Here is a 25,555-nt window from a genome sequence, read left to right as displayed (position 1 = left end):
GACCAAAAGTCTCCAGGGAAAAATCCCTTTGTGCAGGGCACGTGGCAGCAAAGCTGGCTGGGCTCCACACGTCCTTGCCTCACCCCAGGACAAGGCACACGTGAGCCAGGTATGATGCACAGGCTGAGGACGGGCAGGACGAGGGAACGGCACATTCCTGGATCCAGATACCTCCTGAAGGGGGGTCCTCACCCATGTGGAGCAGCTCCAGTGAGGCCAAAGCTCCCCTCTAACAACAAGCTGCAACCAGTCTCCTCCCAGGAAGTTGCAGCCCAGCCATATCCACTCTGGAAGGTAAATTTGAAGAGCTGGAAGGCTTCCAGTGCCCCAGGTGCCTGCTTCAGAGCTGACTTGGACAGCCTCTTGCTACGCTGCCATCCTGTTGTGGCTGCAGTGTGTATATAATGTATCGTGAGGCAGCTGCTTCACCTCTGCTGTAGCCACACACAAGTGAATCCCTTCAGCAGGTGGAGTTGTCCCAGCTGAAAAGTGCCACCACACCAGGCACAGCTGCTGTCTCATGAAGAAACCTGGCTCCGCACGTGTCCTCCTCCTCCTCCTCCTCAGCCCTCAGAGCAGGAGGAGAGAGCAGTGCAGATGCTGTTCTTCGCTCACAGGAAGCAGCCATCTCAGTTCTCCAACGATGGGCAGGGTTCAACGTGTTGTGACCCACAGTAGGGACCTGCTGCCTCATCCATCCAGGGGACCTGGGTTCCCTCATGCTGATATTTCACATCCAGACAGGTCTCTTCAGCTCAGCCCATGGTATCACCGCTGACTTGTTGGTTTCAGTCTTTTTCAGTTTGCTGACTTGTAAACACTTCCAGGTTCCAGTAAAACCAATGCAGGTCTGCCAAGGATAGACTTGATGCCTTTGTTAACTTGCACAGCCATCTGTGAAACAGCCAATAGATCCTCACAAGCCACAAGTTGGTGGTGAATATGCAAGGCAATAAATTCCTTGGGTTCTTCGCACAGCAGCATCCACAAATGGCCCCCGCTCACCTTCACACCTTCCACTGCTGCACCCTGCAAGATGTTACTGAACAAGATGAACCAGAGCCTCAAGTGCTTTTCCTCTTTCCTCTACTCTCTGCCTTCTGCAGAGGCCAAAACTGCACATAAAATAAATAAAAAACAAAAACCAGATCCTTTACCTTGAGAAGAACAGGACGGAGCAGCAATGAACTTAGTGGTCTGTATTAACCCCATTTATCTTTGTTCAATGTCGTCCAGGATGGTGAGGTATCACTGAGCCATGACTGGTAGCGGGTTACACACAGCTCCAACAGCAAACATCGAGTCCATTACCAGTGAAAGGCAGGCTCAGAGCATTAATTTTAATCTTGGATTGTAAATTCCACCGAGATTGCACCTACTCGTGCCCGTGCAGCAAGCATGATGGGGCTTGGCTCCTGATAAGACAAGAGGCAAGGCTGCAACCATCATGGCACTGCTTGGTGTCAGAGGCTGGAAAGGAACCCAGGAGTCCTGCCCCCTCGCTCCTGCCCATCAGACCACCCTCTTCTCACTGAGCTGGGAACTTGGGCTGGGCTTCACAAAAGTATTTTGGTGCCTACCTCCCAGTAATTTCAAGGGACTTTAGGTACCTAGATGCTTTTGGAGGCTCTGGGCCCAAATCCAAGAGTCCAACTGGCAGGTTGCTGGAGCCCTGTATCCTCCAGAGGCAATGCTGGAGGGTCTGCTACACAATGGAAGAAAATCAGGATGCAAGGCAGAAGGAGAAGGCAAAGGAAATCAAGGTCAGAATTAAATTCTTTAATACAAAAAAAGTTTGTTTGTCGTCGTCGTCGTCGTTTTTTTAAGATATATCTGTAATTTCTTTGTTTAAAAATAAATATGTACTAAGGAATATCTTGAAAAAATTCACTAGACACAATATGTAGTGTTAATATCTTTTTTCCCCGCAATTATTACAGATAAACAGTAGCACCAATAAATAAAATGATAACAAATATTAAAATTAAAAAGGAGAGAGATTCAAGATGTAGAATTTTCTATTTTTCCTGTCTCTTCTTTTTACATATATAAAAAAATCGTAGCGTCTATTTAATCCAAATCACACATATACATAAACATATATATATATATACAAACACATAGCCAAATATATATATAGTATGTAGATGTATATCTAACCCTTGTCTCAATAGGAATGTGTAGGGGTAGGTGTTAGAGAAATTAATTAAATAACTGCCCATAACATGCTACTGACTCTGCCAACAATTGGGGAGAGATGGGATGGGACAACAGGAAGGTTAAATTTATACACAACCAGTACAAATAAAAAAAAAAAAAAAAAAAAAAAAAAAAAGAGGTACGGCTTATAAATAGTTGAAATTAAATATTAACAAAGAATACTGAAAAATCCCTACTCTTTAATTAAATTATCTGTTTAATTTCTAATTTAAAAAGGGATATTAAATAAGTATATAAAACACTTTCTCTTCCCTCCCCCCCCATCGGAAGCCTCTGTCTTGCGCACGATGCAGCATAAGTATTATACATTGCAGATGCAAGCACCCACCCGTGTGTTTTTTTTCTCCTTCTGAAAGCCATCGGTCAGATGGGGAGTTCCTAGTGGTTAGTAGTCACTTGTTGTGAGTCTGTTTTTAGACTGTCTTGTCTTTTTTGGAAGCTTTCCGTGTTGTACATTATCAGGCGTTGAAAAATTCAATTGCAGATGATGTTTGGCAGATTTCTGACACAGACCGAGTACCTTTTTGATTATTATTATTATTATTATTAATTTTAATCACAGAACTAGATTATATATATCCACATAGATGTACAAACACGCTTTCAGGGGTGTGTGTGTGCACGCGTGTGTAAGGTGGGTTTCACATACACCACAGCGTATATTGCAGATACACACATAGCCAAGATTTTCAGACATGGCTTGGGGATTCCTGCTGCCTTCACATTTGATTCCCCAGCCCAAGAGCAGGAAAAAAAGGGCCTGATATTTACAGTACGCCATTAAAAAAAATCTTGACGCTCACATACACACACACACACCCCTACTGTGTATATACTTTTGATTAATATCCCTTTCCAGAAATGTTCCATAAGCATCTTGGATGCTCTTGAGTGGCAGCTCTGTGCATGAAGAAAGCAGACAGTGCTGAACAATTGTGTGGCTATGCACCGGTCCCCATTCTTGCTTCAGCACACTGTAGGCCTTATGTCCTTTTGCAGCCACCAAGGGCGGGGAATCTAGACTCCTGTGATACTTCCTTGAATGGAAAGTTAGTGCGCATCAGCTGCCCACCATCCTTAAGAGAAGCCAGCATTGCCTCTCTGGCGAAGTTTCTATAGCGAATAAAGTCAACGCAAAATGTACACTGACATCCCATGTCCCAGCAAGGCAGGCAGGTTATGAGACGAGTAAGGGCGAAGGTTGGGGGAAGAGAGGGGAGGAGGAATCCTTGATCACGCAGATGGCCATTTCCTTGGCCTTTGACCCATCGCACCCTAGGATGCCGCTCTTTGGAACTCCCTGCCCATCCTCTCAATCACCTCTCCTTCCTGTCCCAGGCAAGGAGAAGGTGGTTTATGGTACAGCACACTCTACAGAGAAACAGCGGAGGCCGCACAAGTCAGTTAGAGTTAAGAAGTTTACACCCAGCGCTTCTACTCAAGTCCAGTCTTAGCTTGTTTCTTATGCCCCAAGTAGCCCGCTTGTGTCCACAGCAGTCGAGTATTATCCAGTGAAGACACCAATAACATTAGCAATGTTAAAAAAAATAATCAGTATATATATATATATTATATATATATGTGTGTGTGTGTGTGGTTAAGATATACATATATGTATATATAGATGTGGTTAAAATATATATACATATATATATATGTATATGCATGTATACACACATATATATGTATGCATGGGAAAACCCATCAAATACACCCCTATAGTCTTCCTGGCTCTGTTATTTAGCAGCATGAAAAGAAAAATAAAATAAAACAGTTCAAAACCCAAAGGTGAATTCTGTGCGGCGGGTGCCTTGGGGAATGTTCCTTCCGGAGTCCATCGTCCGTACTGAAAGTGCTGTGCTCTACCGATCCTTCATTTTTAGGGTTCATTTGGATTAGTGTTTTGTTTTGTATTTTTCTGTCCAGGCGAGAAATCAGGCTCCAGAAACAGGGCTGTTCCCCCTTCTTTTCCGCTGCTCACCGTCTCGGTTTTTCACATCTGTCAGAGAGGAGAGGGAAGGAAAGAAAGAGAGAAGAGATTAACGTTTGTGACAGGGGTGCAGGTAGGACAGGGAAGGGGAGGAAGGGAGGTGACTGATGTGTTTAAGAGCATATGGCGTTAAGACATGGCATGACGTCACTGGTGGGGTGAAGTGCTGTGCAGTCAGGGCAGAACAGTGGAGAACCTCGACCCGTGAATGGGTCGATGAATTTTACTCCCCCAGGCTCACCCAGATGTGGGGGGACACTGGTACAGGGGTAAATTTAGGAGCAGAACCAGAGGTCTCCTCGCTCACAAGCTGAGTGTCTTGTTTGCACCCTCTCACACCATGCACACATAGACACACACACACACACACAAAAACAAGGCTAAGCAACGCATGCAGAAGGACACACTCCCTCAGCTCCCCACCTAGCCTGTTGTTTGGGTTGGAAGCAATGCAGACAACAAAGCCTCATGCAGGCGAGAAGGTGAAAAGAAAATGCATCTCATTTCACTGGCTGCCACGAGCAGGGGTTAGCGCCACAGAAGAGCAGCAGCAGCAGCCTGAAGAAGCGGCAGGAGAAACAAAAATTTGCCCTCCCCTCCAGGGCCCAATTCTAACTCTACAAAGAGATGGAACAGGAAGAACTACAGCTTAACCAGCTTTTTATCTGGAAACAAATAAGCTACCCACTCTTACGACTCCTTCCTATCTTTCTGGCCAACACACCAGCTCTGGATATCTCCCTGAGTGCCAACTATCCCACCACAGGGAGCGACTAGTAAAAGAAGCAAGTAACCCCCTTCTGCCATCATGACTTCTTTGGGGTATTGTTTGTTTTTCTTTGTACTTTGTACTGTTTCTCACTCTTCAAACTCTGTAGGGTAATTTCCAGTTACTCTGTGGATAGGGAGCAGGACCAGAGGGAAAAAAAAACAAGGTTGGGTCTGGTCTCATTCTTCGGCGGCTATGCTCACTGGGAGAAGTGTAACTCTGGAAGCTGCTGTACTCTGGCCCCTCCATCAATTACTTTCTCACTCAGATTACAGAACCCCAGAAAATTCCTCTGTTTGCAGAGCAGTTTCCAGCACTCTGGCAGTGCCTAGATGCCTCCCTGATTTTGGCACACAGCACTTCCACACTTAAGGGAAGCACAGCCCTAGTCACCTAGCCAATTCTAGGCAGGCAAACAGATGTCTCCTCTGTCAGGATGTAGCCCCTGGTGAGGACCCTGGATCTCTCTCCCTCATTCTTTCTCATCCAGCCACTGCTCCTGCAATATTCTGGCAGGAGGAAGCTCCTAGATCTCTGTGAGTTGAGTTTGGAGGCACAACCAAGGGCTCATTAGCAAACCCACCTCTATGCCTCTCTCTACGGATAGGTAGGATGATCACGCACCAGAGGTGCACACGCAGCTGGTGCGAGTCAAGTGACCCCACTGAGTTCACCACAGTGCTCAGGTGAGAACCAGGAATCGGTTTCTGCACGTGCCCATGCCACGGGTGGTGCATGGTAAGTAGCATTCAGACAACGCATGCACAGTGTGGATTTCTGAGCAGACACTAACCGGTGTCTTTGCACCTCTCACCTGGCATCTGAAATACAGACCCCGGCCTGCCTTCACCTAGAGACAGGCTGTATCCCACATCACAGCCCTGAGTCCCTCAAACCACCACTCTGGCCAAGCCGTGGACAGTACACTGTGAGCACAGTGCCAGAGGACAGGGCCCTCTCCCTGGCTTTCAAGAACACAAAGGCAAATGAGAGTATGAGGACATCCTTGAGGGTGAGGGAGGTTCCCGGCCTGGCCTTCCCTACTCTGCACACTGCAGAGTGTCCGCAAGCCATCCAGAAAGGGCTTGGAAGACAGGGGTGGTGAAATCCTAGTCAGCTAGGAAGGATTTGGCTTTGTACAACAGTACCCTCTCAGAGTTGCACACAGCTAATGCACAGAGGGCTGCAGACCCTCCCCCTGGCTACTGCAGCAGCATGAACTCCATTATCTCGTTCTAGGGGAATGGACACCTTAGACACAAATGCCCTGTCTCTGGGAGCCATCCCCATCCAAGTCCTGACAGCACATCCGAAACGCAGAGCTGCCCTCTGACACAGGGAATCTCTGTCCTCATCTCAGTTAGACCCTCTGGCCCACATGGGATAGACAAACGAAGTAATCATATAGCACTGGTGCCAGAAGTCAGCAGGAAGCAAGCTCCCCCCTCTTTCTCTTTCTCTCTCTTTCTTTTTGTGTGTTTCTCTTTCATCCTTCAGGACACAAACCTGCAAGTGCGCTCGTTTAACTCAAGCTGCCTCGACTTGCAACGTGAGTCTGTGAATTTGCAGGAACATTTACAGGTCTGGGGATCTTGTACAAACAAGTGCTTTCTCCTCTCTGAGCAAGGCTCACAGTGACTGCAAAAAGGCAAAAGGAAAGATGTCTAAGCTACAGCGCTTCAGCAGAAAGAAAATACACATGCAACACCCTAAACATCAAAGCAATCCCCTTGCCCCCTCCCACAGCCCCCATGCTGCCCACTGGAGCGTCGCGGGCTGCTGGTTTTCCAGCAGCACCCCGGCAGCCCCAGAACCTGGTCAGGACAGCACCCCTTGGCATTAGCGTAAAGAGAAAAGAGAACAGGCTCTGCACAGTATTCACAAATGCTGCATTGGATCCATCGGCACAGGCCACAGGGAGGAGGAAGGGGGGAAGCAAGGATGGGAAGGTGAGAGGTCCCAACCAGCTATTGAGGTATCAATGAAAGGCGTTCTCTGAAGTGGGCTATTCGAGTAGAAAGAGGCCAGCGGCTACATGAGTTAAATACACAGGGTCTCTCCCCCCTGGAAAGCAGCATCATGTGCTTATCCCCACAGTCGGCATGGCCCTCTTTTCTCTAAGCCCCGTCCCAGCCTTGCCACCTAGGAGTCTCTCCCGTGAGGGAAGGGCCGTGAGCTTTCAATGCAGAATTGTGTGAACCACCGTGAGAGGCAGAGCGAAAGAGACAGGGGGAGAGACAGGGAGAGAGAAGCCACCGAAACCAGCAGGGAGAGAGAGAGAAAGACAAAAAGAGAGAGAGAGAGAGAGAGCCCCCCGGTTCCCCAGCACCCCTTTTCCAGCTCCCCACCGTCCCACCTCTCCTCTCCGCCTGTGACTCCACCAGACACGCAGGCACACGCGCGCACGCACGCACACACACCCATGCACGGCAGGCACCAGCCTGCCCGCCGCCAGTCGTCGTAGCACGGGCACAAGTGGGGGGACAGCAGGCGACAAGAGCCGCAGCCCAAGGAGCGGGAGAAGAGGTGCAGAGAGCTCGCCCACCCCGCCCCGCGCTCCTGAGCCTCGCTGGGGGTGATTAGAGAGAGCCAAGCAAGCGAGAGCCGCCTTCCCTGAGACACCCCTCGGTGCCGGAGCGGTGCCACCGCCAGCGCTGCCCCTGCGGGGATCTGCAGCCCACCAGTGACTGGGAGGGGAGGGTGAGATTTTGAGTGAGCAGCAAGCAGGCGGACTGGTTTGGGGAAAAGGGAGGGAAGAGAGTCTACAAGCAGAGGACACAAACGTACAAGCTGGGTGGTTTGTACCGGCCTTTCTTGCGCTTTCTCTTTTGACCCTTCCCCTTTCCTCGCTTTGATTTTCTGGAAGAAAAACAAAAAAAAAAAACAGAGAAAGAGAGAGAGAGAGAGAGAAGGAAAGAAAGGGAGAGAGAGAGAGAGAGAGAAAATGGAAGAAAACGCAAGGAAGAAGAGGAGAAAAAAAAAACACAGCCATGTGCCTTGCTGGGAGGGGGAAGCACATGAGGCAGGACCGGAGGAGGGCAAGTCCCGGGGCCGAAGCACAGATCTCCAGAAGCACAGATCTCCAGAAGCACAGATCTCCACCTCGCACACACACTCACTGGCCTCCTGCGCTCCTGCCAGCACCGCACCCGGCCTGCCTGCAGCCAAGCCAGCGCCAGGGGACACTGCGTGCACAGCGGCCACCTCCACGTGGGGCTGTCTCTGAGGGTCCTCGCAGCCCCCGGAGAGGGGCAGTGGGGCAGGGGAGAGGGAAAGGGAATGGAAAGCCTGGTGAAAGCGTCACGCAGCGAGCGCAGGCAGCCATCCCGGGCCACAAGCTCAGGTGCACGCTGGCTGAGGAGGGGCAACCTGCGTGGAGGGGCTCCCTCAGGGAAGAGGAAAGCGCCCTGACCTGGTGGCGAGGAGGGGGCAGCCCGGGGATGGTGATAATTCTGCCACGGGACGGGCTCAGCACGCTGGGATAAGGGGGGAGAATGCTGCTTGGAAGGGGTCACCTAGCCTGTGGGCTCTGCTCGCCCACCCTGCTGCCTGCCTGTGGCTTGGTGGGCTCCAGGACACCTTGCTGTCCGCTAGCAGCCCCTCCAGCAGCCTCCTTCCCGAGTGCCAGAGGAGGAAGAGGGAGGCCTGACTGAGGTATGACACCCAGGAGATGATCACCAGCAAGAGGCTTCAGGCCTTTGCTCCTTTTCTCCCTTACCCACCCCTTCCCTCCCTTCGCTTTCCACATGGGCCTGATGAGCGGACGGAGCCAAGGCACTGACTCTCTTAAAAATTCACCCCTTGCTCCTGATTTGGGGGCAGGAGCTGGGACGGGACAGGGCCAGGACACTACCCATGGACCTCTACAGCCCAGCGAGAGCACAGAGAGGGAGGGAGGCTGGAGCCTGCGCTGCTCCTCGAGCCACGTCAGAGCAGCACCAAGGGAGAAGCATGCGAGGAGAAGGCCCTGGGCAAAGCACCGGGGCTCGTCAGACCCATGGGCACCACGGCAGCTCAGCAGGGACTCCCTCCTTCCCTGGCGCAGCCCACCTCGGGAGGGAGCTGTGGAGGGAGGGGACCTGGGGGGGCAGAAGGGAAAGCACCACGGGTGTTCCTTAGGCCCCGTTCAAGTCTTCTCACTGGAACGAGTGCCCGAGCATCAGCTCGCTCCCAGCCTCTGCCCTACGTGTCAGGAGTCACGGGGAGGCAGTGAGGGGAGGAAAATCGACCTGAAGGGAGGAGAGGGGCACCAATATAACAGGACTTTCAATCGAGAGCAAGTCAAAGCACAGCAATCTCTCCCATCCCTTCCCTTCCTTCCCCGGGGGAGTGCAGAACCAGCAAAGAGCAGGCAAGGTGCTGTTAGAAGAGGAAAGGGAATTGCAACACAGGCCGGGCTGGCTGCTTCACCCACACCCCATCCTCACCAGAGCGCACACAGACCCAACAACTCTCACACACCTTCAGACCACAGAGCCACGCAGACCGACCGTCCCCGACACGGCCCTGCACAGAGAGGAGCGCCGGCTGCCCAACGCAGCCACGAGCGGATTGCCAGGGGGAGGAGGAGAGGCTGGAAGGCGGCGAGAAGTACACAGCCGCCGGGAGAGGGGTGAAAGAAGTTCTCTCTCACTCTCCCGCTTGCTCTCTCTCTCTCTCTGTTTCAGCCTCATCGCCCAGCAGTCGCCCCTTTCCTCTCCAACTCCGCACCTCCAAGTGGCAGAGCCGCTATCCCAGCCGTGAGCTCTCCAGCTGACCCTCTCAGCCAGAGAGGTCGCTCTATTTTTCCATGTTCTTCCACGTTTTGTGATCGTCCCTGCAACTACCGCAGGGCGAGAGCCGATTTATCTACTTTCCATAACCTTTTTACTTCGGGGAGGAAGGAAAGGGAAGGTTGTGCCTTAACCTTCTTCAGGTCACCAGAGTAAATCCATCAGCTTGAAAAAAACCTCTCCTGAAAGCCTCCACCGAGACCCAGCTAGGAGATCCATCTCCTTTTATACCCACCCAGGCCCCCACCCCACCAAAACCAGCATCACATCGTGCATGGCATCAGTCCTGCCTCCACCAGGCCTCCACTGCCACCTCTCCCTGTAGCCAGCAGAGTTCCTACCCAAGCTGCTGTGAAAGAAGCCAGCAAGTTCTCACTCAAGCAGCAAGAAAAAAAATTAATAATAAAGAAAGGCAGCGATTTGCAGTAACCAGAAACACCCCAGGAAGAGGGAAGGGAGAACAGGGGCTGCACCTTGAATCCATTCTGGTAGGACACACACGACGGGACTTCCCTGACTCTGGGTAAAGCATTAGGAATGACTGCCATGGTCGTGGGTCATGCAAGCTCCAGGTCTGGGGTATGAAGGAAGGACCGTCAGATCTGGGTTTCTGTGCCCACCTGGAACGGATTCAGAGTGTCGCCCCATGCACTACCATATGCCATTTCCAAAAACACCTTCTCCAAGTGAGTATCTCCAACCAATCAAGGAAAAGGGCAAGGGGCAGTGGGGAGAGGAAATGCCAACCAACCACCAAAAGAGAAAGGAGGAAAGGTTTGTCACTTACTTTTCTTGTTTATTTTTGACATCTTTCTTTGGTCTGTGGAGGAAGAAAGAACAAAGGCCTCATTAGAAGGGAGCTTACCACATACACATCCAGTATTATTCCCAGTTCCCGCAAGCACAGGGAAGAGGACGTGTACAGCTGCTGCTGCAGGATGCCCATGGCACAGGTTAAGCAGTCCTTCTCAAAGCATTTGCTCTCCTGCTGCACCTCACCAGTGCCACAAGACCCCAGGCTGCAGGCTAGCATTGTCCACCTGCCATATCTAGAGACGGAGGAGCCTCGCCAGCAGAGTTCTTTTCCCAGGCTCAGCCATCCCACTGCAAACCACCTGAGGAGACCGCAGAAGCCTCTGGACAACAGTCCCAACCCAACGGCAGGAAGAAGGAAAGGCTCAGAGTAAGTTTATTGCAAGAGGACCCAGCGCTGCTCCATTCTCACCTGCAGTCACATTTACTGTGCTGTAAGAAGCTCATGTGCGCTATGTGCTGACTCTGATGGGGTTTAATTCTCATGATCTGGAATGAAAGAAACAGAGAGGGTCACTGCCCATTCACTATTTATACTCACAGCTCCAAATCAGCCTGCTGCGTGGCAAAGCACTTGCACCCCAGGTGCTCCTGGGAAGAGCATGGCAGAGTTTGAGCTGGCTTTGAGGCCCCGTTCTCCCAGTCAGAGAAGGCCCTTTGATCACAAGCAAGCGGCAACACCAGGCTCGTGCCAAAGCTCTGTTTGCTCATGCATGCAAGGTGCCAGCACTGGTGGACTGCCTTGGAGACAGGCATGGGAGAGGGCGTTAACACCACAGTAAGATTCTCGCTGAGCCGTCCCTGGGCAATACTAGCAAGACAGTAACGGAGCATTCAGCCTGCTCCCAGAGAGAGGCACGTTTCAGTCTAAAGCAAAGGCCCAAAGCGAAAGCTCCACGTCTGACTACTGTTCCCTAAGCCACCACTCCTTCCCGGCTGACACGTCACCTTCTCCGCGAGATGACACACAGAACAAATCTGGTGCTCTGTGCTTAAAACACCCCTGCAGAGCCAGGCTTCGCCCAGCCCCCAGCTCCGTGTGCCTGCAGGGAAGTTATATGGGAAGCCAGGCATGTGCTGTTACAGTTTCTCAACCCAGAACCTGGCTGGACCACGAGCTCTAGCATTTGCACCACAGATCTCCTGAAGTGCTTCTGACCCTTCCCAGGCATGCAGGCACGCCAGCCAAAACACATAATTCAGCAAGGAATGGTAAGAAGGAAACTGTCCTTAGTTACAGCGTGCTAGTAGGCTCTGGCCCAGGCTGGAGCATGCAAGTGGAAAAGCAGTACAGGGGAACCATGGAAGGACACCGAGAGGTTCTCTGCCAGAGTTCAAACACAGCCGAGGTCACAAGTGAAAAGCACTGGCTGGTAATCACGCAGTCCTGCACGTCTCTCCTCCATATCAAAAACTGATGGCAATATTTACAGTGCCCTTTCAAGAGGCTGAGGGACAAAAGTAGGTGAGGGAGCTACAGGCTAAGGGTAATGGACACTAGCACCACGGTGGGTGCAAGCTGGAACCGAGGCTGGCAGGCAAGGGCAGTGACAATGCTCTCTAAGCAGAGTCTGTATCTTCCCCGTGTGCCCAGCCTTTGCTATCACGGCCAGTCCCTGTCTCTTCCAAGAAATGAATTCAGCAGCCTCCAAACAAAGGAGGAGGACGCCCAGAGGCAGAAAGGCTTTTCCACTTGACACTGAAACAGTGTGTTTCTTAGAGACCCTTTCCACCCCTGCTGTGCCAGTGTAGCTAATGACCCAAATCCCCTGCTCTGTTGGTAAAGACTGACCTCGCATGCCCTCCGGGAGAGAGTACTGACAGGCTTTTCCCTACTGCCCTACTCAGCTGCCTTCAGAGCAACAGCTGTGTGGACCAAATGCAGAGTTAAGGTAGAGCAAGGGTCTGGGGAGCGTCTTCTCCGGGGCCTCAGAGATAACAGCATCAGAAATGCTCCTCTGCATTCTCTACGCGTGAAGTGCTCCTTTGCAGAAATGCTCCTCTGCCTGCTCCTAGCTTCTGTATCTCTTGGGGTGGCTGTGACGGGTGACTTGCCTCCTCCACCCAAGCATGCCAGCTCGCAAGTTGGGCCCTCACCTCCATCGTGACGTTGTACACATCCACAGGGACACATTCTAGGCCCTCATCGCCGCAGCAACCCGCACATCTCATCAGAGGCACACAGGATGGCTTGAATATGTACTCCACCTCATCAGGGTACTCCTGGAAAATGTCCACCAGGGTCTCAATTGTCCTGCAGAAACTGCGCTCGTAGACTTCCAGGAATTTGATAACTACAGGGAGGAATGGAGGGAATAAGTTAATGCAAACTTAGCTCAAGAATGTCTAGTGCTTTGCCCCTTAGAACGAGCCAGACAGTTGCAACACATCTACCCTATGCTCTTCACTAACAGTCTTGCAGGCCTATGTCCTTCGTCTCTGCCCTACTCACCCACCCTCCCTCTCTCTCCCTCCCACCCACACCCCAAATCAGCAGGGGAAGACAAGGAAATGGCCCTTCCTCCTGCTGCTTCGGGACTGAGACAAGATGGACCGGAGAGCTTCGCTCTTTGGACTGGCCCTCCCTGGCAGCATGATGCATCCCACAGGTGCCTCGTCCCCTTGCTGTTCCCCACACTCTCAGCCATGCTGCCTCTAAGCAAAGGAGCTGTGCCAAAAAGCACCTGAGGCTGCTGCAGATGACCCGCACTCTGGATTAAGGCCCTTCACTTTTACCTTCTGTCAAAAGCAGAGGTTTTAGGAGGCAGGGGCATAAGCCAGAGACAGAAGCATCCTCTCTATAGACCTCAGCGCAGAGACAGCCCTGAGAACGGTGAGACAGCTGTGAACAGTGCATCCATGTGGCTTCGTTTGCCCCACCAGCTACAGCTTTTGCCCACACACAGCATCCACCTCCAGGAGACCGACAGCACCTGCTACACATCGCAGCCTCCCTGTCTCTGCACCAACCACTCTCCCAGAGCAAGGAAGCCAGCCAGCACCTGGAAGACTCAAAGCGAGCCCACAACACCCCCAGGATTACCCAGACCACACACTTGGCCCCTGAACCACAATAAGGCAATACGGGAGGGGGAACGGGGTGGATCTGCCATTATCCCCTGCCTTCCCTCTGAATGGAGCAAACGCTAACTGCTTGCGACCTGCGCTGATTTCACAAGCGTTTCTCAATGTTTCCCAGCCTCTTGCCAAAGCTTCGTCTTGCTGCTTGGTCAAGGGTTGGAGAGATTTAAAGAGATGAGAGATAGGGTAGATAAAGTACACACGCACAAAACCCAGCTGCTCGCCCACCTCTGCAAACAGCCAGTACCTGGAGCCCTCCAGGCCTCCCAGCTCCACCAGCATGCAGGCAGCAAAGGAAGTTGTCTCAAACGGAGCAGAGGATAAGTGTGTGCACCAAGAGATAGTGCCTGCCCCGTGCTGTTATGCGCTATAATGATCCACCTGTACAGCATGCAGAGTCTTACAGCACCGAGGTTGATAACTCAGAGTGATAAGCACAAACTGCTTGCATCATGGAAAAATGGTCTCTGGTAAGCGTTTCTAAAGCGCCCTGAACTTGTGACAAACTGGCATAAAGGTTACTTTGCCACAAAAATGCAAAAGCTGCAGGGCTTGGAGCTCACAGCCCGCAGTTAATTGTTGAAAGTTAATTCTAGGTCATGCAGAGCTGACAGTGCCACAGTGCTGAGAGCGGGTACAAGAGGGGAGGAGCTCCCATCCAGGGAGTCTGAAGTGTCAGAGAGCGTGAGCAGCTATTAAAAGAGAAAGTGGCTTGTGAAAAGGAAATGTAGCCTGGCAGGCATGGACTGCTTGTTGGTATTCCTAGCCTAAAAGACAGCATGCCTCTGTTCCCTGTCCCTTCCCTTCCTCTTCCCTCCTCCCCCAGCAGCAGCGTGCCTCCTGCTTGTCCTCCGATCTTGTCTGTGCTACCTCCTTCTTCCTGCTCCCCTTCAGAGTGACCTTAGTCCCTGCCTGTGCTCCAACAAGTGGAACAATTTAATATGTGGGAAATTCTGCAGGCACAGTGACAGCCGCTGAACTGCACTGCTGATTATTCACACTGTGCCAGCAGAAAGGATCCGGGAACTCCGGCAATACAAGCACAGCGCTGGGTGAAAGAATGCTTCCAGACCCACTGCAAAGGGAAGGAGGGAGGAAAAGAGGGAGGGAAAGCGATAGTTACCTGTGCAGAGCAGCTGCTGCTCACTGAATCCCTCTGGAGCACATAAAGAGGCAGAAACCGAAACCAGGCAGAAAACTGAAGTGAAACTGATTCGAGTCCACAGTGCTAGATTACACCATGGCCATGGAACAGCACATTTGATTTATTTTGCGGAGCCTTTACTTTTATGGCTGCACCCTGATAACTAACTATACTTGAGATCTGGGAGATCTGACAGGACCAAACGCCTCCCGTTATCAGCGCTGGAGTTTTTGCCTTTACTTCAACGTAGGAGGATTTTCCAAAGTCTGAATCAGCCTCGGAAGAGGGAACAGGGACTCTTTATCCGACTGCCAGTCAGAATGTCCTGCCACAAAAGGCGCGTTGCCTCGATGTCACTGGACACAGAGCATTCGCACGGAGGCTGTGCGGCGCTCCACAGCCCATTTGCACAGCCAGTTCCCAAACCGGAGCACATGACTGAGGTACAGTCATCCTCACAACAAAGCCCTGCCCCTGCTACTGTATCTACACTTACTCCTATGTCCTGGGAGTCATATTCCGCACTTTGCCGGGCTGATTCAGTCCCTGCTTCCTTTCCATTGGCTGTGGCAGGGACGGAAGGACGTCTGTCTTTCATGGGGAAACATAGGAAGGTCACTGAAGGACTAACACCGCTTAGCCTGCTCCCTTCCTGCAATTTGGGCCTCAGCCCATGTTAAAAGTTAATCCCGCATTTAACCCACACCCCTACTCTGTAAAACACCTCCACATTTGAGTCAGAGGTTCTTCTTTGTGAATGGAGAGGGAAATAAGGTTAAAACTCAGCCAGGGCCCACACTAGCTCTTTAGGCAGACATGGCCACAGCAGGCAGGATTAAGTCCAAATTTTGAGCAGTCGAGTGGGAACAAGCTAGACTAGAAAAGGATTAGGTCTGTGATCATTCTGCCTCCCTCCCCGTCAATGGCTTAGCAGCAATACAGACACACTGTTCTCTTAAAAATAAAAGTGCAGCCACAAGTGCTGGTGGTTTCATTTATTTATACCAGAAAATCTTTTCTCGTGGAACAAACAAAGAGGGTTTGTCTAACTCCCCTACAACTTCCCATGCCACAAAACATGTGGAAGGCTCTCTTGAGCACAAAAGGGTAGGGGCTGAAGTTAAAATTACAGGCTCCAACTGGAGTTAAGTCCATCCCAAATAAAAACCTGTTGCAGCTTGACATCTCAGAGCAAGCACAAAATGGCCAGAGACACAAAGTCACCTTACGCACCCACCCCAAAGACCCCAGGAGCATCAGCAGAAGGCACTGCAGGATTGTCCTTGTACAGAGGCACATCATCGACTCCTCTTCACTGAGGGGAAACTGAGGTACAGAGATTGAACCGCCAAGGTCATATAGCAGGACAGAAGCAGAGCCAGGAAGGTAATGCCAAGAGTCCTGACTTCTAGCTCGCAGATGTATTTGCATAGCAGAGCCAGGAATAGCATCAAGGCAATAGCACTGGAGTCCCACCGCTCACGTTGCTAGACCAACTTCTCCCCTGCTCCCATCAACCTTCCTGTGACAGGGAATTAAATTCTGTTCAACTCTTCCCTCCCCGGGAACGTGGTCAGACACAACAAACGGCACAGACCAGGACCCTAGCGCTCTCCTACCAACAGCAGAGGGACTGGTTACCAAAATAAGCCTCACAGCAGGCTCCATCTTGATCCCTCTGGAGTCACTGAACCTTCTTCTGTTGACTTCAGCAGGAGCAAGGGTCAAGCGCAACACGCGGCAGCCCGCCAGCAAACGGGGAAATTTCGGCCACGCAAAATGGACACCTAGCCCAAACGCTGCCTGCCACAAATCTCTGGCTCCTTGCAGCTGGTCAGAGCAGTACAGTTACAAGAAATTGAAGTAAGAGTGCAACGTAAAAAGCCAATCTGGGCCCACACTGCTAGAGCCCTCTGCTGACCTCCCGCTGGAATAACGCTGGAGGTCACAGCCCATGGGGGGACCCTGCGAGACCTCCGACAGAGCCAGTCACTCCAGTGAGGGGCTTGCTCTGCTGCCAAGGTAATGGGGAAAACACGGTCAGAACAGAAGCTGATTGATGATCACCTCGGCCTGAAGGCCCCCAAGTCCACAGCCCCCACTTGTGAGCGGAGGACTGCGGACGGGAAGCCCACCTGCTGCAAGGCACGGGGCTCCACCGGGCAGGGGGCTGGCAGGAGGCACCCCTGACCAGCCTGGTGGCTGACTGCCCGCCTGGCCTGCTCACACAAACCCACAGGGCCGAGGACATGGCCACAGCCTGGCCTTTGGGCAGCACAGAATCACTGCGGCTGCACAGCCACCACCTCGTTTTGCGAAACCATTAAGGCTGGAGAAGACCTCCAGGATCACCTGGTCCCATCCCTACTACGCTGCCAGCATCAGATCAAGCAGAACCCATACGGCATCCAGCCCTTGAACCCTTTACCCTTGCTCACAGCGGAGTAAAAGGGTGCTTTTTGCAAGCCTGGCTCTGCACACAGCAATAACCTGAGCTGGGGGACGAGGCTGGAAGTCCCCCTGCATTGCCACCCCTCTGTCCCCAGAGCCACTGCTGGCGGTGCCGGGGCTGCGGGGCACAGCTCCGGCCTTTGTTTGGGGATCAGCCCCGACCGCCCGGGCACCAGCAGCGCCTCCGGGGAGGAGGCAGGCGGCTGAGATGACAAATCCCTTCCTACGGCACTGTGGCGAATTCCTAGGAGGCTGCTCGCAGCCACTCAGCTCTTTGTGTGCGCGCATAAATATATATATAAATATATATATATATATAAATGAGCGTGTGTGTGTGCACCAGCGCACGCACGCAGTTCTCCCCGGAGTTATGGGAAGCGCGCAGTAGGCTGGGCCGGCCCCGCTGCACGTCCCGGCCCCGCCGCACGTCCCGATCCCGATCCCAATCCCGATCCCAGTCCCAATCCCGATCCCAATCCTGATCCCAATCCCGACCCCGACCCCGGCGGGGCTAATGGCGGCGGCCGCAGCCCCCCGCTCCCACTGCGGCTCCCCGGGAGGTGGCGGTGTTGGCCGCTCCCGGGGCCCCGGCTGCCTTCCCCCGAGCCCCCCGGGGAAGCCACCCGGCTCTTACCTTCGTTGGGTTTCCGCTCCCCATCCCCCAGGGCAGGAGCAGCCTTGGACAACTGCAAAGACAAGAGAAAAGCGGTCACCACGCGGAGCCCCCCACGCCGGGCTGGGCACAGAGCCCTTTTGTTCCCCATCCCGCTCCCCATCCTCGGCCCCGCAGGGAGAACGGGGCCGGGGAAGGGAAAAGGGAGAGGAAAGCGGGCAGGGGAAGGGGCCCGAGGGCTTGGAAGGAGCCCCCCCCGAGGGGTTTGCAGCGGCTGGGGGCAAAAAGCATTGAGCAGACGAGGGCACGGAGAGGAAAACAAGGCGGGTGACCTTCTCCCGCTGGCCCGCGCTAAGCCGTGGGGCTTGCAAGCCGTGGGCCCGGTGCCACCTCCAGAGCAGCGCCAGGCCTGCCTTTTCTCCTTCAGGCCTCCCCTTCCCCTCCATAAAGGTGAATCTGGCCCAGGAAGAGTGGGGAGAAGGGCTGTCAGGCGCCAAAGCGCATCGCGCCCCGCTCAATGTCACCGATGTCTGTCACCGAGAGGCGGTGGCCGCAGAGGTGTCGCTATCTGGCCCGCTGTCAGGGCGGCTAACTGCTGCGATCCCCCCCCGTGTCCCTCTGCGCTGGCACTGTCACTTAACGGGCCCGTCCCCAGCCCCTGCGCTGCTTCCCCGGGACAAAAAGAGGCCTCGAGCTCTGCATTCGCGCCTGCTGTCCTCTTGGGACAAGGGGCATTTCCAAACCGCTGACGCAGGTGGGAGAAGCAATAGGGAACCCACCCCCAGACTGGGATGGAGCGGTATTACACCGTTTCACTGAGGAAGTCTTTTTTAAATTCCAGGTGAAACAAAAATTCCACTCTTCCTGCTCTGCGTGAGGGTTTTAGCTCTGACGTAACTTTCCAGCCAAGTCAGGTTTCCCCCTGCTGTTCTGTTCTGAACCAAAACCAAAAAAAAAAAAAAAAAAGCTTGGGTTTCTTCACTTCTGCAAGGTATGTTGCCACCTTCGTGACGCCATCCACCCCGGAACCTGCTGCCTTTCAGCAGAGGTGCAAAAAGAGAGCGGCAATGCAAACACACAGAGCACTGTTTCATCAGCAACATGCTGTATTTGGGCTTAGGAAAAGGTCCTCTGATCGCACAGCTGGAGACGGGACTGAATTGAGCAGGCAAAGTCCACCTCGAGCTCATAACGGGAATCTGCCACCTATAGTCTTCTAGCAGCCCTGTGCACAGGGCAGCACCACCTTCCGAGCGGCCTGAAGTGTCAGCTTTTCAAAGGAGGAGGAAAGAGAGCCGGCGAAGCCCCTCTCCCAGCCATTCCTTTGTGTCTGTGCACAGTTCCCTTTGTCTAAGGTCCCCCTGACCGAACTCCTTGCTTCTCATTTCAACCGACGTCCTTCTGTACCTGGGAATAACGCAGCAGCCCAGACCTGAGCCACCCCACGCGTGGATCTGTTATGTCCCTGGGGAGGAAAGCCTGTGTACCTAACCTCAGCGCCGTGCTAACAGCTTAAAAAGCAGGTTCCTGGGAACAATTTTGTTCCTGAAGTGTGAAGGTCACTGCAACAGCACACACAAAATGGAGGCAGCAGAGGTTGCAGCAGCCTTCCAAAGACGCACAGGGCCCAAAGATCTACGGGTCAAAAGAAAACCGCATCAAGGGCAGAAAAGCCTCCATTCATGTCATAGCACAGGAAGAAGATCACGAGCCAGGCCGATCTATCCAAGTCACAACGCTCCCAAGACCTTTCGCAGAGGGATTTTCGGTTCGCACACCAAGTGACCGTGGTGGACTAAGCGAAATTAGCTCTGAGCCACCCTGAGGGTCCTTCTGCCCGTTCCCAGGGTGAGGCGGCCCAGCCTGCTGCCAAGCCCCCTGCCTCCGTGCTCGGGCGCACACAAACACGCACACGTGGTGCATGGGTGTTGGGAAGCAGGCGTGAGCCGCACACTTTCACTGCTCACCTGCGCGTGGCCAGCACCTCTCCCTGCCCAATGCACTGCCGCGGGAGCCAGAGCACCCTCCCAGCTCTCACCTAGACCTAGACCTGCAATTCTACCCGTAGGGTGGGAAATGGGATCAGTACAGAGCCTGCCAGGAGCACGAGGTGGACGAGGTTGCTGTTCCCCCCCCGGCAGAGCTCTGCAGCGCTCGAACGGGAGCTCTCAGCAGTCACCTAAAAGGTTTCCCAGAACTATCAGTAACACACTGTCTGCCCGCTATACCAAGAAACCTCTCTGCCCTTTTGGCAGTGCCTTTCACCTGTGGCTAATGCCCTGCAAGCCCGTTCGCTCAAACAACAGAGCAGGCAGGGGGTTCTGCCTCACTTGAGACCAGGCTGCTACATATCATAAAGGGCGATGGGAAGCCAAAAGCCTTCCAAGGGACAAGCAGGCCCAGCGTGCCCTTCGGTGGGAGCCTGAAGGTCACGCTCTCCTCTGCTGTCTTTCGGAATTACCCAACAGCTCCGTAACACAATTTGTTTCCGATAGCTTTTCAGCATTTCACAGAGGTGTGGAAGCAAGCCCCGGGCTCGAGAGCAGGGTAAATGCCCCCGGAGAATGGGGCTGAGCAGGGGGAAGCTCCTTTTTGGGCCCTTTGCAGGTCACAGTGAATGCATGTCCTGAAGTGGGGTAAAACCCTCCCGAGCAAATAAACCTGCCTCACACCGTCTGTATCTGCACCTTCCCCGTCCCCCTTCTCCTCCAAGTGCCATTAGGAAGCAAGTTCCTCTCTGAAGGGAGAGAAAAGGTTAATCAAGTCATTCCTCTCCAGCCATCACCCCCCTCACCACCACCACCAGGACTCTTTCTCTCCCTTCCCCTCCCCCTAATCTGTGCAGCCTCATTAAAAGAGCTTTGTAACTGTTTAGGACTGGAACAAACAATCCAGCCACTTTGAGAGGGGCTCTGGGACAGGAGTTAAGGCACTTTTCGTCTTAGGCGCTGGAAATTCTTCTCAGCGGTTTCGACTTAAGCGGCGGGGGGACCCCGCTGCACTCCTTCCCCATTGTACCTACGGACGGAGATCAGTAATGCCGCGAGCTGCCAGCACAGTGCAGGCACCTCTGACACGGAGCAGGACGGACAAGAGACCCAATTCGGGGCCGCCCGGGAATTGGAGAGCCCCTCCGAGACCCTAGCACAGGCTCCCCTCTCCCCTGCTCCCGAAGGAGCCCTCCTCCTCCTCCCAGCGTTTCCTCAGGCCCACAGCGGGTCCGGGGAAGGTGACGGGGACCCATGTGGGGTCCTGGCTGCCGGGGGGGCTCGGGAGGCAGGCTGCGGGGGCTCCCAGCGGGGCCTGGCGCAGAGGCACGCCGAAGGCAGCGCGGCTGGTGGGTGTGTGATCATTAGCAGTCTGGTCACAGGCTCGCTCTCCCTCCCTCCGTGTCTGATCGCTGCCTGTTCCCTGTGGCAATCCAGCTGGTAATAGCCAGGTCCCTCCACAGCGCGGGGTGGGAAGGGATGAGCTCCCAGACCCCCACCAGCACGGACCCGCCACCATGCCGCCACTGAGACCCCCGGACAAAGGAAGATGGGGAAGGAGCTGCCTTCCCCTATTCTCTAGGAAACCGGGGAGTGGAAGGGGACAAAAACGCAACCTCCAGCACCCTGCGGGGGGCTACACGCCTGCTGGCCAGTGGCTGGGAGGGTGGCACTGCCAAACCACCTCTCCCTCCCTCTCCTGCACGGCAGGGCTGGTGCCACAGGCACAGGCAGACACCTGTGGCATCAGCGCCACCCAGCCCGGGCCGGGACACAATTCCCCGCTGTCCCAGCCTTGCTGCAGGAGCAACCACACCAGCTCCCTCGGTCAGGAGCCATCCCCCTGCTGCCTTCCCCAGGGGAGCACCGTGATTCCTGCGTCCCTCCTCCCTCGCCTTCAGGAAAGCAGCCTGACACGCGCTGGCCCCTGCCTTCCCAGCTCAGCCTCTTGCCAGGGCTTTTCTTTAATTCTCTCCAGCGCGCCTGGCTAGCTAGATAGGTTTTATTCAGCACGACAGTCTGATTAACGCTGCAGATAAATATTATCATCAAAGCACAAAACCCCTAGCCCCAGCGTGAAGAGCCACACTCTCTGCCGTGCCCAGCGCCATCGTCAAGCTGCCTACGCGAGATCTGCTGGCATTTCCAACGCTCCCATCACCGTGGTGCCCAGGCGACCAACGGACAAATAAGGACAGAACTGAAGGACAGACCTCACCGTCTGTCCGTCTGAGCACTTATATGGCCCGCATCACCCGGCTGGCTGCACATCTCGCGATCTCTCGTGCAATTAGCCCCGCAACACTTCCCACCACCCCACATTTCCCACGCCACCCCGGAATTTTTTTTCCCTGCTCCTTTCCCCCCCCCCCAACCATTACCCTCTGTCTTTTCTCAGCAGCACCATCCTACTGCCTGGGAGGAAAGGCAGCGTTGAGGCTTTCACGCGACTCCCGAGGACAGGCAGACCTGGACCCTACCTGATCCGCAGCTTCATCTCCGGGGAAGAGGAAGGGGAGGGGAGAAGGAGCAAGGGGAGGGTTGAAGGGTATTATCACTAGACACAGAGTTGTCTAACCTACAGCCAGGGAACAGACGCTGCTCTGCAAGTTTCCTGAGGAGCTGGGAGGCAAAGAAGCCCTGTTTTAGGTGACGGTGGAAAAACTCTTGGAGAGCGGAAAGAATCGTCCCACGAGCCAAATCTGGCAGGCAGGCTGCACAGAGCTGCTCCGTGACACGCTCTAATGAGAGCTCAGCCCCAGTTCCCATCGAGCACAGCCTAACGTGCGGCTGTCACTGGAGAAAGTGGAGATATAACAGGCTAGAAACAAAGCGTGCAGTGCCTGCATGACTTCGGTTACAGCTGAAATGGCTCCTAATTGGGGAGTTACCTTCCAGCATCGGTGCTGAACAAACAATGTGAATAACTGATTAGTTTGCAAGTGACGTTTATGTTCACCACTGTGGGAGATGGTCTGGCCCGGACGCTTGCCGAGAGCTGGGGAGGAATGGCAGGGGAGAACTAGCTCCTCATAGCCCTTAAAACATAATCCACGCCGCCTAGCATACAGTCACTTTCACGTGGGCACTCTGTCTAAACCCCTTAATATCTCTTGGCAACACAGCCCTCTTGACTCTTTTGAAAACACATTTATAGGACAGGTTTGCACAGAAAGCTGCCTTTCTTTTTCTCTCTCTCTTTTTTTTTTTTTTTTTTTTTTTTTAAGGAGAGAAAGACAAGGAGGAAGAGTCGGTTTCTAATCGCTCAGGAATGACAATGAGGCAAAAGTAAAAGTGACCGAGGAAGGAGAGAAGGGAAAAAACGAGGGGTTTTGTAATCTCGGTGCAGGAGATATGCATTTTCGAAAAAAAAAAAAAAAATCAATCTGGAAGAAATTCAGGATCCATTTTGTCCTCTTTGATCTCTATTTGTTTTTCCAGCTAGGTATTTTGAACTCCGCACGGCAGCGCGAACCCGAGCCGGGACCCAAGGCAAATACCGCCGAAACAGCCTTTTGCAATGTCAGGAGAGCCGAGGCCGGGAGGAGAGAGGCTGATGCAAGAAGCCAGCGCGCTGCCTCCCCTCCTTTTTCCCTTCCTTTCCCCTTCCCTCCCCTGCCCCGCGCAGCGCCGCGCAGCGCCCCGGCCCCGCGGAGCCCCACGGCGGGGGCGTGCAATGCGCGCACATGTGCGCGGCCCCTCCGCGCCTCGCCCCCTGCCTTCCCCAAGCTGCACACACGCCGGGCGAGCAGGTGGGAGCCGAGGGAAGGGGAAATTGTAAAAAAAATATAAAATATGTATTTTTTTTAATTTTTTTTCCCGCCCCCTCCCCGCGCCAGCCCGTTCCCCGCCGCGCTCGGGGGGCACAAAAGCCCCGTCCCGCTCTGCTCACCTCCGCGCTCTGCAGATAGAGCAGCGCCGCCAGCCCCCAGTGGATCCAAGTGAGCAGAAAGTTCATGGTTGCCGGCGCACGCCGCGGAGGAACGGGGCCCGCCGCGCTCCGCCTCGCCTCCGCCGCCGCCCCGCCGCCCCGCCGCGCTCTCGCCTCCTCCGTGCCCTCCTGCGGTGCCGCCGGCCGGGCGCTGCGAGGGTCTCCGGGGGCAAAGGGGTTCCTCTTCGGGGTGTCCGCCTTCACCCCTCCATACGGCGGCCCCCGCTGCTGCTGCTGCTGCTGCCGGTGGGCGCTCCGCAGGGCCGAGCGCTGGCTCCGCGGCCGCCCCGCCGCCGCCGCCCGGCCCCCGCCGCCGGGCAATCCGAGCTCCACAGCGGCCACCGGGGCAAGGAGAGGCACCCGCGCCGCGCTCGCTCTGGGCTTCGCGCACTCACTCACGCCGAAGTTTGCGGGGAAAAGTTTCAATGCATCTCTTTTCCTGCGCGCACTCCCACCCCCCCCCACCTCGCCTCTTCTTCTTCTTCGCGGCGGCGGCTGCTGCCTCCCCCCGCCGGGGGGGATGGATGGAAGGGGCTGAGCCCGCCGCCGCTCGGCCGTCCACCGCTTTAAAAAATCAGAAGGGGGTGGAAAAAAAAAAAAAAGAAAAAAAAAAAAATCCAAACTGGCTGGAGAGGGAGGCAACCGGGGCGGAGAAGAGGGGGAAAAAAGGGGGGAGGGAGGGGGCTTTGAAGGAAAGGGAGAAAAAAAAAAAATAAAAATCCAAAGTCTAGGGAAAAAAAAAAAAAAAAATCAATTAAACGGGAGGATAAAGCAAGGCGGCGAGCCAAGCGCAGGTCCCGGTGGCCGGGGAGGGTTTCGGTGCTCCCGCGGCGCGCTGTCCCCCGCCGGCTCGGCAGCAGCGGCGGCTCCGCGCAGCGCCCGCTCCCCGCGCAGCGCAGCGCAGCGCCCGCCCCACCGCCCGCTCGCCGGCGCTCTGCAACTGCTCGGCGCGGCCGCGGGGAGAGACGCTCCGCCGAAGTCCCACCCTCTCCGCCGATTCCCCTCCCTCCTTCTCCTCCCCTCGCGTCCTTGCGGCTCTGGGCTAAAAGGCCACGGGGGTAAAAGGGGGTGCGCGGCGCGCCCCCCCCCCCCCTCCTTCTCTCCTCCTCTCCAGCTCGCCCCACTCGGGATCGTGCCCCACACCCCGACCCCCAGGCGTGGTTCCCACGATGCGCGCCCACCTTTTTCCCACCCACCCACCCCACCCCAGCCCCACGGGTGCGCTTGCTGCCCCGCCGAGCGATGCGTGAGTTCGGGTCAAAATTCACCTTCTGCCGTCCACCCGTGGGAATCGCTCCAAAGTCCAGCCGAGCCCTTTGGGGGGAGGGGGCAGTAGGGGACAAATTGCCATCCCGGCCGCCGCCCGGCCCCCCAAACCCTTTGCTTTGCAGCTGCGGTGATTTCTTGGCACCTAGGTGTCAAAGGGGAGGGGGCGCATCCTCGGTTGGGTTTGATTTCTCTTTATCCAGCTCCAGCCCCCCTAGGTCGCGGGGCCTGCCCACACCAGCCTTCGCCTGAGGAAGGGCATTATGCTGGAGATCTTGCCAGGCAGACCCCATCCCGCTTTCTGGGAAGGTATTTGTAGGGCAAAAAGGTGTCTCCGTCTCCCTGGGGTTACCACAGGCATTCCCCGACCAAGCTCCTTCACTCGTGTCACCCGCGAAATTTCCTCATATGGGATATAGCAGCAACACGCGCGTGTCGACATAGATCAGTCTCCCTCCTGCTGCCATCCCCCGTGGACCTTTGGTGGTGGACGGGGTGGAAGTCCAGGCCGGCAGCT

The 25,555-nt window shown here is 54.6% G+C and overlaps 1 protein-coding gene across 9 annotated transcripts; it reads right to left on the bottom strand.

The window, feature by feature from the left end:
• Positions 1-1,041: 1,041 nt before the first annotated feature.
• VEGFA (vascular endothelial growth factor A) lies at positions 1,042-24,708 on the bottom strand. Of its 9 annotated transcripts, XM_082755810.1 has the most exons (9): positions 23,734-24,708; positions 17,875-17,926; positions 12,662-12,858; positions 10,977-11,053; positions 10,539-10,571; positions 10,225-10,371; positions 7,767-7,838; positions 6,486-6,617; positions 1,195-4,219 (listed from the first exon to the last, which is right to left on the bottom strand). In XM_082755810.1, exons 1-9 carry the CDS (start codon positions 23,797-23,799, stop codon positions 4,198-4,200), a joined length of 798 nt encoding a protein of 265 aa, XP_082611936.1. In that variant the 5' UTR covers positions 23,800-24,708; the 3' UTR covers positions 1,195-4,197. The 9 variants fall into 9 exon arrangements, with proteins under 9 accessions (XP_082611937.1, XP_082611941.1, XP_082611943.1 ...); XM_082755811.1 differs by lacking the exon at positions 6,486-6,617 and having other exon boundaries at positions 1,042-4,219; positions 23,734-24,502; XM_082755809.1 differs by lacking the exon at positions 7,767-7,838 and having other exon boundaries at positions 1,046-4,219; positions 23,734-24,500.
• Between the last annotated feature and the right edge of the window lie 847 nt (positions 24,709-25,555).

This window comes from Aythya marila (assembly GCF_965140915.1).
Source record: "Aythya marila genome assembly, chromosome: 3".
In the NCBI taxonomy this organism is placed as follows: Eukaryota; Metazoa; Chordata; class Aves; order Anseriformes; family Anatidae; genus Aythya; species Aythya marila.
This window is presented reverse-complemented; position numbering and strand designations above follow the sequence as displayed.